The sequence below is a fragment of the Nematolebias whitei genome, chromosome 10, assembly GCF_014905685.2.
Source record: "Nematolebias whitei isolate Nwh7 chromosome 10, NemWhi1, whole genome shotgun sequence".
Lineage (NCBI taxonomy): Eukaryota > Metazoa > Chordata > Actinopteri > Cyprinodontiformes > Rivulidae > Nematolebias > Nematolebias whitei.
In genome coordinates, this window is record NC_056507.1 from 31903015 (window position 1) to 31918074 (window position 15060).

General features: G+C 40.5%; 1 protein-coding gene across 1 annotated transcript in view; it reads right to left on the reverse strand.

Annotated features, from left to right (window-relative positions):
* Positions 1–15060, reverse strand: part of LOC119416376 (tetraspanin-18) — a 285233-nt gene that overhangs the window by 250269 nt on the left and 19904 nt on the right. Inside the window, exon 2 of the mRNA XM_037683611.1 lies at positions 868–947. Within this exon, the coding sequence (XP_037539539.1) occupies positions 868–870 (3 nt within the window). The 5' untranslated portion in view covers positions 871–947. The remainder of the gene's footprint in view (positions 1–867; positions 948–15060) is intronic.

The following is a 15060-nucleotide window of genomic DNA, read 5'->3' on the forward strand; positions in this document are numbered from 1 at the left end:
CCTGGACAATGGTGACAGTGGCCTTTGTCTGCAGAGGAGTGTTTGGCATTTTTACTTTGCACTAGTTCCTGCTAGAAAACAAAGGGGAGCACAGACTACTTCTTTTTTTTATTACAACAGGACGGGGGACAGTGTTTGGCCAGCCATTTGACTAATGAACAATCCTTCCACTCTGGCCAAACGACCATATGTTAGTTTGGCTAAAGCCGGCTCCCCTGTGTAGAAAGCATGAAAGCTGTTTCATCACTTACTGATGGCTTCATGTTGTGCAAACATGCACAAACCTTCATACACAGAGTGAAGGTTCGTCATCAACAATGTGCCAGTTTAAAACACAACAGAATAATCAAGACAAAGCCTTGTCTGTTTAACAGTTTGTATGATTATGTGCTACAGGCTGATTACAGCGGATCTGTGGGCTTTAACCTCTTCTTTAACCTCTCCATTTAAACATGTCTGCTGCTCAGCCATGTCCAGAATACTAATGTAACAAATGTCAGTGCAAATCAGAGCCTAAGAAAGACCAGTGTGAGCCTGCTGTGATGGCGAAAAGGACAGAAACCTTTATGTCTGTTTGTAGGACTGGCACCATGGACTGGCTCTCGCTCCGGCACTCTGCCTCCTGTCAGCGGTAACAAAGGCTCTGCACCCATGCTGTCAGCATCTGACTGAAAAAGAGTCTGTCAACAAGCTCTTTCTCCTGTGCCTCTCACTGATTTAACATGCGTGTGCTGAGGTAGAAACCCCACATGGCAGCCGATGTACCTTACTGCAGGAAACCAAAGGGAATACGAGCGCTTTACACATGACCATATGTTGAAGGTGAAAGCAGTGTGTGCAATGTTTGAAGATGAAACACTCCCATACCATGCGTATCTCTTTGTTATCTTTGCTCAGGTGAAGGTGATGACTCCTCTTGGTTTCCTCTCCTCTCCTGTTTTCATGGGCTATTGGACAAAAGCACAGAAGAAGAGAACACGGGTCAGAATTAAGCTTAATGGGACGACAAAACAGGAAAAACACCTGCAGGCAGAAAGAAAAGTGGCACATTAGTCTTAGTAAGAACCATAAATATGAGCGGAACAAAAGTGTGAGGTTAAAAAAACACGCACACGCAAAAATGAAATTCTAGGACACTTAAAATGATAGAGCTTGCATTTATTATTTATGAATCACTCGCTCCCAGAAGCACACTATTATAAGACTGCTAAAGTGTTTTATGCGTGTGAATTTTTCACTTCTCAGCTCTGCTGTAAGGCAAAATTAACAAAACAAAATAAGCATCCTCTTTAGTAGCACCACACCAATGTTGCATCCAAGTAACATTTTATTATCTGCTTCCAGGTATTAGAAACTATGGAGCTTCTATAAAGGTTAATTGTCCATTATTAGAAAACCCAACACACCACATTCTCCTCACAGAGTTCCTGACTTGACCTTGAGGAGCGTCTGAACTCATGCATTATTCACTGAAAGTAGAATACCTCACTTTTTTAAGCACATACTGCTGACTTTAACTGTCAGTGGGAGAAATGTCTCCAACCAAGTGTGTCTAATGAGCACAAAGGCTTTAAACTTTTTTCTCCTGTCACTAAATTGCTTTACCACAACTCTCTCCCAGCAGAAAATAACGATATAGCAATGAGCACCAATTAAACTGCAGCTACTCCAGCCTCTGTGTGCAAAAATAGTCAGCGCAATTTTGACTGACTGCACTTTGGAACCAGGTTCAAAGTGCTGGCACTGACAAGCCTGCACCAAATACGGAGAGAGCTGTCTCCGAAGACACAAGCAAGTGAGCAGCACTCGCAGATGGGGTATTCACTGACAAGGACTTAGGATGGAGAATATCCCCTGGAGTATTATGGCTGATAGAGCCAGCACCATCATCCCGTCGACACACCATATTGCGAGCAGACATCACATTCAGCAGGACACAAAACCCAAGTGACAGTGGCAACAACACATCCTCCCACATACAGAATATGAGACTCTGATTGCATCTGGAAAAAGGCAATCAAAGCCCGAGTGAGGAAAAGGGACATATTTTGGAATTGGAGAGATGCACCTGGATGATACACTGTGTTATCATGCTAGCTTGAAAACAGTCACAATATCAGTGGCTCTGCATGCACCGGGAGCCAAAAGATGTGCGCTTGCTGAAGAGTCATACAGAATATTCACCATATGGCTTAGCTAACATACCCCCAGGCAGAATAATAGAGTAATCCTTTTTTCCATTTTGTTTCAGAATACTACCAAAGCAGCAGATGAGTATGTAATTGTCATTATCATGGTCTGTAATAGGACGAAGCAGCTGAGTGCTCAGATTTTACCCTGGAGCCTGTTGCAGAGGTAGACTCTTTTGAACCCCTGTTTAGAGAGCTATTAGTCAGTGGAGAGCAACAGTGTTGAGGGTCTACATTATTTTTTTGGTTTCCATGGAAACACTTGCATAGGAAAATAGAGCACCAATGGGATGCAGGAACCTCAATGAATCGGTTATGGGGGAGCGGATAGAGATCGGCGCAGACGGCTGAGAAAGCACAACAATAGGATGAAACCTCAAGGGGGGTGGGGGGCAGAAAGGCCAGACCACTGAGGGCCCAACAAAGCGGGCCCAACAAAGCTGGCCCAACAAAGCTGGCAACGAATGTTCATGAGAGGAAAGGTTTCCTCCTTCTAAAGAAATCACTCGCCAATTTATAATTGACATTTAGTTTCATGAGGATTGTGAGCAATTTGAACATCAAGGATGAGGGTAATTGAATAACCTCTGCTGATATTTCAGGTCTGATGATAATGTTGCATCATCACTTTGTATCTTTTTGTGTTAGACTGAAGCAACTTCCATCAGAATGCTCGTTTCACTTCCCATAATTCAAGTCACAACCGACAGAGCAGAGGAAACAGACCGCACTCCAAATAAAGACTTAACCTTTCCATTGTGGAACGTCTCCATTTCTGGAGTCTGATAATGGCTACTTTTATTCAAATTTAAAACTTACATTCAATTCTTGGGTATAAATAAGATTAGAGTGGGTTTGTAGTTAGCAAGGCAGCATGAGGTCATGATCATGAAATGTATTGTCTGTTGTCACAGATTCAAGCCGTGTGTTTGTGTCCAATCACCAACAGTTCAGGCTGCAAGGTTTAGGTATGACATCAGCCAACATCTGCAGCTCCTAAAGAGGATAGTTTTTAATGTTCAGCAGTTCACTTACATGATACATTTATTTTTCTTTAACAGAAAATTCCCTGATATACTACAGGCTAACAACAGTAACAACTAAACACATTTGATCGATACCACAACAAATCATACTCAACAGTTTCCAAAGCAACTGCCTCACACTTCCCGTCTCAGTGTGCGCTGCTGTGATACTCCACACTGCAAGATTACTGAAACTCATTATTACAATTGTGAGCCATGAGCAAGATTAAAGACTGGCCAATCATGGCAGCTTGTTTCTAAATTTGTAGATGTGCTTAAAGAATGTTGAGAAGTTTCTACATTCAAGACCAAGAAGAGTTGGAAAGAGGATTTGTGTATTTGTGTACCTGATGCAGTGTGGCACAGGAGTTACAGACTTATTACAGTAATGGCAAACAGATTCATCTTCAGGTGTTTTATTGTCTACATTATTCAAATAGTCTGCATAATATTTATCCATTTGTCTCGCCAATATGTGACAGCTGTCTGTCACAGCTGGGCACAATGTCCCCATTTTATAGTCCTGTCCTTCTCTTGCTGGATTTGGTCAAGAATATTTGACAGATTTTCTACAGATTATGAATGATTTTTGTGCTGTATGTGTTCAGCTCAAAATATCTGGCTGTTCACCGTCTATAGCACACTTTCCAAAATCAATACAAATGTCACTAAATCTGAGGATTATCATCATTGAAAGATTCATATCACAAGAATGGAAATGTTTTAGCGCCTTTATTAATATGCCCAAACGTGGACAAAGAATAAAACTTTCATTATTCAAACAGAAAATGTGTAGTGATAAAAAATAAAAAAAGCCAATAGAACGTGCATAGATTTCTTTCCAGGCAGAGCAGTCAATTACTTTTATTTCAATTTTTTTGTGTGCACATTGTTCATTTCATTGACTGTGGTGATTCAGCCAAATAAACAGTTTTCTCTTTAGGTGCAACTGGAAAACACACTGAGTGAATGTGGTTGTTTGGAGCATAGCCAACATTAGAGGCAGTTCGTGTTTTCTCTTGGTCCCCTTTAATGATGCTGATCAAGTGTTAAACTTTGACTGACATGTCAAAGGTCACAGAACAGCAGGTAATTTGGTTTGTGACGTTTTCTCTGGAGACAGGAAGTGGAAAAGAAAACAAGCAGGAAGTGACAAATCTTTCATCTACAGCTTTTTCTGACATCAGCTTCTCCGCTGGTGTTAACAAACGCAAACCTTTTGACTTCCGGCGGACACATTAATAAAACTAATGACCTCCGAGTCCTTTTAAACCTTAAATCAAAGCTTTTTAAACTTACTTCATAAAAATGTGGCGCTAAGGATGTCATTTCAGCCTTAGGCAGTCCAAATACATCACGTTGTAATGCTATAGAAACTAGAATAAAGGGGGCTTGCCAGCAGCTATATATCTCCTGAATGCCCGCTTTAATGAGGCCGGTGCTGAGGCAGAATTATCATCTAACTCCATCTGGATTTATTGATCTAACAGCGTTAGTCAACCGCAAAAGATAAAGATAAACCACCACGATGGAGAAACAATCCCCAACCTGATCAAAGGGCAGCACACAGCTAATCGCTCATCCTTTCCTCTCCGGCGACTGCTTTCTTTGTTCTCCGCACTACAGTAGCTCCTTTAGGGGGCTACAAAACAGTTAGACGAGTGCTCACGCAAGCGAGGTGCAGAATTATATCAGCTAAAAGACGGAGGCTGGACCTATTAGGCAGTCTCCTGTTTTCTCAGCGTTAATCGTTTTGGACTAAATGGAAACCTGATGAGAATGCAGCCCCTGGAAATGTGTTCGGAGATTGCCATTTTGATGCAAATGAAAGACGACACTGGGTCGACCTCTTTCGTGGCAAACATTAGCCAGGCTCTTGTCTGGCTGGCAGGTTTCTCAGGCAGCACCTTGTGTGTCTCATCAAAGCGCGGCCTTACTCAGAACCTTTCACAACACGTGCAACCCGCTTCGATAATTACACAACACCGGCTTCTCTCCTGCGACAACGTGATGAAGGTCGACAACGGACTTACTTGTTGTTATTTTCTTTAAAAACGCACCTGTCTACTTCAACCAGCTGCCTCATGCAACGCCACACTTTCACCCAATACTTCCCAGGCCCCACAAGGCTCACCCTGTATCTCTAAAGAACTAAGACGCCTAGGGGGCATCAAAATGCCGCTTTGAAGTGAAGCGATTAAAGAGGAAAGACCTGTCGGATTGGGATGATGGGGCTCTAAGGTTGAGAGAAGAGGAGGATCAGTGTGAGGGACAGGAAAGGCTGTGAATACCGAGCACTCAGGGCTCATGGGACACAATTAAGAGCAACACACACAGCAAGGATATCAGCAGCACAGCCTTCCAAGGCAAGGTAAGAGTTCATTACTACGCACACAAGGGGGGGTGTTAAACCTAGTTTGTTCTTCGACCCCGCCCACATGCCCTGCGAGCTGTCAAACAGCCACATTTCCATCCAAGTCAAATCCTACAGCTTGTGAAGGCTGAGGAATATTTAGCATAGAGTGCTGGGAGCTTCAACACTGGGGCGCAGACAGGAAGTTTGCTCCGTCTTCCCAAAGGATGTTTTTCTCACAAAAACATGTCAACTGCACAGAAGACAACAAAACAGATTTGTAGTTGGTTAAAATTAGCACACAGAGAGAGCAGTGAGTTAGAGAAAGTGTTAGCTCATATCACCTGCCGCAAAAAGGCGAAGATGGAAGATTATGATTGTGCCCGTGTGTGTGCGTCTGCATGTCTCCAGAAAACGGGTTTAATTTTAATAAAACTTTCAGAAAGTAATCACCAAGGGTGGAAGTAATGAATTACAAATACTCGCATTACTGTAATTAAGTAGATTTTTGGGTACTTGTACTTTTATGAGTATTTATTTGTGTAATTTTACTCATACTTAGGTACAATTTACACCATGTAATCTACTTTGCTATTTTTAAACTCAGAAGTCGCTACTGAGTACGGCCGCAATTTGAATTAATATTCAAACCTTTCATCTGCATCTTTGTGGCCAATAAGGCTTTCAGATTGCAAACGCATAACATTCTGTGCTCTTTTAGAAGTCTAGAGTTTAGAAACATTGTTTAGAATATTGCAAAAGTGTAGGAAGGGTTTAAAACGCCTTAATATATATATAAATATATAAATACTAAAATAAACTACTACTTACTACTTGTACTACAATTCCTACATTGCAGTTTTTCCACTTATCACGGGGCTTCAGGGTACGGATCCCCTGTGATAAATGAGGGACTACTGTACATTACTTCACAGAATGATGGGGTTTTAAATTATTGTATATGCTCAATTTTTATACAACTGCTTGAATCAAAATGTGCAAGTTTGGAATTATTCATATAGAAAACTATATATCTAGAAAAGTTAGAATATGTCATATACTATTTAAGTTTAAAACAATGAAAACTAAACTTTCTTTCAAGAAAAGGTGTAGTTTTCCATCTAGACTTGAATGCAACTTTAGTTTATTTTATCGCTTGAAGCACAATTCTTGAGCATTTTGTGATCATTCTATACAAAGATACAACTTTTAGACGGCAACAGATTGTAAATCAAATGACACCTGGTTCCCTGTGAGACGGTGGTATGAGGAGTAATGGGGCCACTGCTATCCTGTAAAAACACGTTAAGAAACACATCTGGTAACAATCTTAAAGCCTCATTTAAATTTGACTAAAATACCTCAGAGCAGGATGGTTTCCTGAATAGCTGCTGAAATGAGATTCTGCTGCAAAGCAGACTGGAGCTGTGATTATTTTCACAAAGTAGTACACAGAGAAAAATAATGAAAGTGTCCACCTAAAACATTAGCTGTACCTGGAATATTTTACTTAATGGGCCCTTGACCCTGCTGTGAGACTTCAACTTTCAGTGACACTCCAGTATACATGTCAGAGTAAAAACAACAAACAAAAAAAAAAACATAAGAAATGGAAACAGATAGTTTGTGTAATTCTTACAGATGCAACCTAGCTTTTTGTAACTTCTTTTTTTGGCTTCAGGAGTCTCCACAGCGAGTCATCCTCCTCCGTCTCTCTCTGTCCTCCGTCTCTCTCTGTCCTCTGTCCTCACTCCACCTACCTCCATGTCTCTAACTGCATCCATATATCTCCTCTTTGTCTTTTTCCTGGCAGCTGCATTTCTAACATCCTTCTACCAATATTCCCACTGTCCCTCCTCTGGACATGTCCAAATCACTGTCCCTCCTCTGGACATGTCCAAACCATTTCAGTCTGGCCTCTCTAACTTTATCTCCCAGTTGTTCAACCTGTGCTGCACCTCTGATGATCTCATTCCTAATCTTATCCATCCCTAAGGAGAACCTCAACATCTTCATTTCTGCCACTTCCAGTTTTGTCTCCTGTCTTTTTGTCCTAACTTTTAGTAAGTTAAACCCATAACTTACCATAATGAACCATGTTCATGCTGCTGTTTTGGTGCATTGTTTTTGTACTATTAGTGTATTCTTAGTTTAGTGAATGTAGTATATTCTTAGTTCATGACTCGGATCTTACTAATGTTTTTCTTTACAATTTGTATTTTTGTTGGATGTAACTGGGACCCTGTGTACATAGTTTCATCCCACCTCATGTGCCACGTGTGGTGTGCACGACAAATAAATCTCTCAGAATCTCTGAAAAAGGCTGAGCTCGAATTCCCCTACAAACAACAAGCTGAAACATTTACACGATACACAAGCTGTGGAGTTTTCTTTGAATAATTTACTTTGTTATTTTTACTGTGCAAAGACTCAATTGTCATTTTTTTAATCACATAGCACAACAAACTATTATTTGATAAAATATCTAATTCCTGATCCAAATAAAAGCTGCCGTTCATGCCAAAGTTTTTAATAAATATCTTGCATGAACATGAACTGCTAGCACTTGGGTTCATGTTGGTGATGACTCTCAGCTACTACCACACCAAAGTTTGGCTCAACATCTGTAAAATGACTGAGCTGTAGCCATTATTGTGTTTGATATGATTGATTAGCTGTGGCAGCCATCTTGAATTAGGTTCAATCCAAAAGTTGATGAGTTATTGACCCATAGATTACTTTCTGAGAGTTTCATTAAAAGCTTTCAACAGTTTTAAGAAATCCAACAATGTTCAGTCGGTCATCTGGACGGTTTCTTTTTTGCTGCTTTAGGGACTCGGTCTGTTCGGTGGCTCTTCAGATTGAAAAAGTCCTTTGGATGAAGAACAAAACGTCTCAGCAAAAAAAGAAACCATCCAGATGACCTCACCTGACTGAACATTGTTGGAATTTTACCTGGAATATAGAGCATGAACTTTGATGTTTAAAATATATTTATTGAACAAACACAACATGAATGACCATCTTTCATAGTGATATGCAATAAAAAAAATAAAAAAATCACAATTTTCTTCACATTTTGTTGTTGGGTGGATTTCTTGTTATTGGTGGAGATAATCCATAACTGGAGGATTAATTTGGCTGGGAAACAATATGGCATAAAAACATTGAGTTTTAATAAGGAACATAAAACAAAACTAAGCGCTGCAAGAACATGACGGCCACATTGAGCCCATAAACAGAAGGTTTTGCATTTTTGAAAGTCCTTTGAGGGAGGCTGTTTAATTTTGTTATTCATCTTGATAAATTTAGTGCTTACATTAGTTAGAACTGGGGAAAATGAGTTGTTTAATGAAACAGATGGATTATTAGGAGATTTGAAAGCTAACAATCACAAGAGAGTTGATAAGAGTCTGGTCTCCAAATTGATGTGATGATGCCAAAACACAAATGTTTGGACCAATCTGCCTCTTGCATGGGCTCAATGTGAGGACTTTGCACGAGTCGACAGTAAACAATGCTGGATCTAATTAATTTATTATCGCTGCTTCCATCTCTAATGATGAGGACAAACTCTCATGATAGCCCTTTCTCACATTTTAATACTTAAACTGTAACATAAAACAAGTACAACTGCTTAAAGTGCACTAAATTCTTGGAAGGCCAAATACTGTTTTTCTACGTTGTTTTTGTAATAGTGACAACCAGACTGTCAGGACGATGTGGACGTCCTGCAGCGAAACAGTAATTCTGTTCTACCGATACCCTTAAATGTGAGCTCCATCACTGACTGGAATAACAACCAGAGCACAAACAGTACATGCAGTTTATCCACAATCAGTAATCTAACAGGATGTAAGAAGTTTCTCTGCAGAAAGGTGCCTGCCTCTGTGCTTTACCTGCCGGCTGCACAGGAGCAGCAGGCCAGCTGTCCCGCTGCGCTACAGCAGCCAGAAGCTTAACATCTGGGTTGTTTCCTCAGCACAAAGCCTCCTCATAAAACCTGCACATTTTCCAAAGAGGCCTAAAAGGCCCGTGAAACTACGATCTGTCAGTCGGACTGGGGATTCTTTTAACAAGCAGCAGGTAGGCTGCGACAGTCACAGGAAAAACGAAGCAGAGAAGCAACGCTTGCTTTTTGTCTCTCACGCTGTCAAACATGGCTGCACGAGCGGCTCTAAGACTGTGTCGCAGCAAGAGGGGAGAAATAAAACGAGTCCGTCACTTGTGCTGCATGTAAAAGGATGTGAAGCAGAGGAAAGATGAAATCTGGACATAGGAAAAAAGTCTAAACCACACGTGAACTCCAAGACCTCAGGATACGCTTCTTTCCTCACCATTAAGCTCCAACTTCCAAACTGGACAAAGAGCTGAAAGATTTTCTTTGAGGAGACATCCTGCTTTTGGTTAGTCCCGAGAGCGAGCCAGGACGAGGCAGAAATGTGGAGGGGGGGAAAAAAACGATTTAAGGGGGTGGGTTAATCTGGTGAAATGGAAGGAGTACTTTAAGAGACGTTCGCTCAAACAGCCAAGAGAGCCGCAAGCACGGAGAAGTCCGGAAAAATCGAGGCTTGGCTCCACGTAAAAAAGCACTCAGACAAATAAGATTTAATCTGAGGAGCTTAGAACGTATTAGCTAGATGTAAACAGTCAGTGTTGGCTGTGAGAGCGATCCCGTCCACAGCTCTGCTGCCTGGAAAAACAATACATGAACCATCAGGGGTTGAACTCTGTGGTTCCAGGTTTGTGTACACAGATTGAAAAACGTGACATCATTCAACAACTGAATAAAACGCGGTGACAGCTGGCGATGGGCACAGTTAATGAAAATAACTTGATGTGAGAGAAAGTTTAGCTCTGCGCACTGTAAATATGTTACTGTTCAAATAAAAGGAATGGGTAATATTCATAAATATATCAACAGAGCAGCTTTGTCTGGTCAATTACATAAAATATATAAAATAACGTTCCAAAACAAAGATGCACTTTCTTTTGATTTGTGTTACATTTCATACTTTTTCCAGTTTCATAAACTTAGTCCTGATTAAAACACTGAAACAAAAGTACTGGGTGTCTGAACAAAGATCTGTGTGATCTAATGAAGCTCAGAGAACAGACTCTCACACCTGATTTTAGCTCAATTTCTGTAAAACTGACTGAGTTAGTCATTTATGTGGTTCCTAAAGTTAATTTGGCATGGCAGCCATCTTAAACCCAGTTAACTCTAAATGTTTATCAGCTGGTGGTGTGAATTTAATGACTGATGTCTGAGAGTTTCAATAAAATTTACCAATTGGTTCATGAGATATTTTGCTAACAGACTTTGACAGTTATTGCCTAACTTTTAAACAAAGATCTTGTGTGTTTAGTTACTGCACTACATATTAGGAGACAACTCTCCTCTGCTACACCAAATTTTAGACCAAAATGTGTAAAATTGACTGAATTAAACTCAATTTTGTGTTTACTAAGGTTGATTAACTGTGACGGCCATCTTGAATTTGGTTTACTCCAAAAGGTCACTAGTTGTGGTGCATTCAATGACTACTTTCTGAAAGTTTCATTAATAATTCAGCACTTTTGTTCATTTGTCACCGGTCTAATTTCTTCACTATAATTTCTACAACTGAACTGGAAAACTTTAAAAGAAAATATATTTCAAACATGCGGTAAATCAAAATGATGTTACACAAAAACTTGACCAATAGTTTCCTGTTTGTGTAGTAGAAAAGAAACAAAAGACAGGTTCCTCGTTGATGTTATAGTTGGGAACTGGTCTCAGTACCACACTTTCCAGTTTACTTTTATTCTGTGCTCAAACCATAAAACGTTTTAGTAAGGTCGATCCTTTGCTGTATTTTCAGATATGACGTCACTGTTGAGCCTGAACATTGTAACTGAGGCAGTTTTGTCACAATAACCAGAGAAAACGATTTGGAGGCAGAACTTTTATCAGTGGTGTGATAACTTGTCCACCTGTGAAGAGAACGTCTGCTTTTATGTACTCTTGTGTTCTCTGTTTACCTTACAAATAACAGGGTGCCACTCCAGGAGATTCAGAATACAGGTGATCCCAAGTATGTGACTATTAATCAATCAATTGATTATTATAATTATTGGATAATTCTAATTCTCTCCTGCATTCTGCGCTTGAGTTATTTAATAATTCAATAAAATCCAACACCACTAACTAGCTTCATTTAAAAAATGTGGATCACGAGGAATCTCCTTTAAACCCTGCGTTTAGTTCTGAACAGGAAAAGTTGGATTTGCTGAAAGATTAAAAACAAAAACAAAAAAATACTTTACAGATGGTTCTTTAAATGACGTCAGAGAGTAGAAATTACTATTTACATACAATTATTTTATTTGTTAGCACAAATGGCAACAGCAGCAGCAGTTAGCTGTAGCACTTCCAGTAAAGCCTGCACTTGGGGCAGGAATAGTTTTATGGCAGAATATGAGCGACTGGATGAATGGGCGGCTGTGGCTGAGTGGTTAGAGCAGTCGTCCTCCATTGCAAGAGTTGGGGGTTCGATTCCACCAGCAGCCACATGCCGAAGCGTCCCTGAGCAAGACACTGAACCCCTCATCGCCTCCGATGTGTGTCCCATCGGTGAATGAATATGATAAAACACTGATTAGTCTTTGTAGAGATCTAGGAGAGTGCTGTATGAATGAGTAAACGAGGCACAGATTGTAAAGTGCTTGAGTATCTTAATAAGATAAAACGGTGTTATACAAGTACACTCCATTTACATTACAGAATACAGATGTAATGCAAAATTGATGACGGAGGAAAATATTTAAAAAACTGTGATCACATGAACTGATTTATAATTTCTAAGACTGAATTTGTTTGAAGACGGCAGCTGTCACTTTGGTCTCAGCCCTGATCCGATTCAGCCCGACATCATAGGCAGAACTGAACCGTTTCTCTAAACTGAGGGAGGCATCAACAGCAGCTATGATAAGAACTATTCACAGAACCCCACGTTATCATTTTGTGAATTTTAATCTTTGAAAAAGACACATCAGATACTTTTACATTTATGTTCATATAGTTTATTTATTTATTTTATTTTTTCTGAACACCAGCTGTTTAAAAGTTGTTCCCAATGAGAAGACAAACGATGTGGTCACATTTAACTGTTTAGAGAATGATGTAACGACCACAAAGCTCAAACAGCCTGTTTAAATAAAACTGGCCTCCCCATCTGTCCCGTAGGTGACAGCAAAGCAAACACAGACCCTCTGAGGAGCTCATCTCGTCCCTGAACATTGAGCGCTGAAGACTCTCTAAAGAAAATCGTTCTTTAAAACTGTCCTTAGTGTTACCTAAAAAGGTCAGAATATTATTTACCACATTACAAAGGGAAAAAGTTACAAAGGGAAAAAGTTAAATGGTAAACTGACAAATACAAATAGATTTACCATATTTTACGGCATATAAGTTGCTTCGGAGTAAAAGTTGCGTTTATTATGCGTCACCGCTGACCCTTGGGAAACGTGGGCCGGTGTCGTGCCCAAAATCGACTGGCGGCCGCGGGAGCGCACACGGGAGGACTCGTTGTTGCAGTTCTTCAAAATTTAACAACACTTAAAAACATTTATTTGTTTGCTTGACGTTATAGCAAAGGTGTGTCTCAGTTGAACTTTTTCCTTAATAAATGCACTTTAAAGTTCAATGTTTGGTGGAGGGGGGGGGGGGGGCGTCAGGGGGAGCGGTACAGTAACAACATATAGGCCCACTGGTAGTTGTCAAAAGCCTAGAGGACCCTCTCACACCTCTAGCGGCTGCAAATTGTTTACCCTGGTTCATGTCAGTATGAATGAACATTTAAAGCATCAGTCAAAAATTGTGTTACGAATATGGGAAAAAAGTGTACAAGTCGCTTCAGCGAATAAGTCGCAGGACTGGCTAATCTATGCAAAAAACTGTGACTTATACGCCAGAAAATACGGTAGTGCTGATTTACAATAAAACGGGTTAAATTGAATATGTGTTGTCAAAGTCTTGTCATAGACAAAAAAAAACACTTTCTGATGAAATGCTGTCAAGGCAGCACACTCCAGCACCCCGAGTGCTCTGTGGACACACAGCTGTATTTTTCCTTCCTACCTTTACACCACCCGTCACTCAGCTGTCTGTCTGCATGACATGGATTCACTCTGTCTGTCTGTAGGAGTCCACGGAGGTGTGACTGTTTTTATGGGTTTTAGAGCACAAATGATTTGTGTCAGTCTGGATAACAGGTCCTTTCCCCCTCGTTTACTGCTGTTAACCATGATTTAAATTGTGCAGCTTCTTTCATAAGTCATCAAGATGCAACACCTGATCGCATGAAGGAACTTCAAGTGCTGCGTTTGGGAACCGCCAAAAAAATTTTGAGTTTTGTGTGTTTTTAAAGCCTGCCAAAGTGTTAAATTATGCACAAAGTTACCGTAAGTGTATCATAAATGAAGAGAAATTTGGCAAATAAAAAATGTTCAAGTCCAAAATAGAACCCCCAAAACCCAGGAATGACACAATTGTGGGAAAGGAGCGGCGAAGGTTAACCGGTCATGCTGAAACTCTTCCTCCCTGAGAATATTGTGCCTCCAGTCCTGAGCTGTGGGAAAGGGAGTTTATGCAATTACATCACATTGATTTATGGGAGCAAGAGGAAAGATGGGGAGAGGATGAAAACCGAGCTGCTCGGAGAGGCTCCAAAATGAAGTCCCTGAAGAAACACAAGTCAATAGATTTTAGACCACAAAACATGATGGATCTGAGGCAATTAGATGGTCAGAGAAACATGGGTGATATAGTGAGGTCAACCCTGTTTGAAACAACGGGCTTTAGGATTGTGTATGTGAACTACAATAACAGCTACGCCTGCAGAGGCTTGGCGCTCACGGAGCTCCTGCAGATGACACTCCTGAAAAACAAAAACTCCTCTGATGACTTACTGTCAACTGTCTCAGCTGAGAGTGATGGAAGTTATCTAGCTTTAGCAAATGCCAGTTTTTATACTAATTAGAGCGATGATGAAATTGTAAGTAATGTTCTAAAGGCATCACTGCAGCTTCAGAGTCAGCTCCTCCACAAAGTTATAAAAGAAACCGCCCGTCTCTCATGCTCTGCAGCAGGACCAGAGGTTGAACACAGCTGGGTTTTGGCCCACTGCCATGAAAGGCAGATGAAACTGTAATAGCCTCTGTGTGGGTGTTCATCTGTTAGCAAAACATCTCATGAACCACTTGGATTTTAATGAAACTTTCAAAACGTTTTCACTGGTGGTATATCTACAACTACAAAAAAGGTTGAATCATGTCATCTGGACTTCGTTTTTTTGTTAAAAAGAAACGTTTCGCCCCTCATCCAAGAGGCTTCGTCAGTCTGAGGCCTAGCCATCTGGTATTACCCAGAAGCCACCCTGACTCTTGTGTTTCAAGCCTGCCTCAGATACCCCTGAAGTCTGGCCTTTTCACTAATGGTTTCAAAAACACA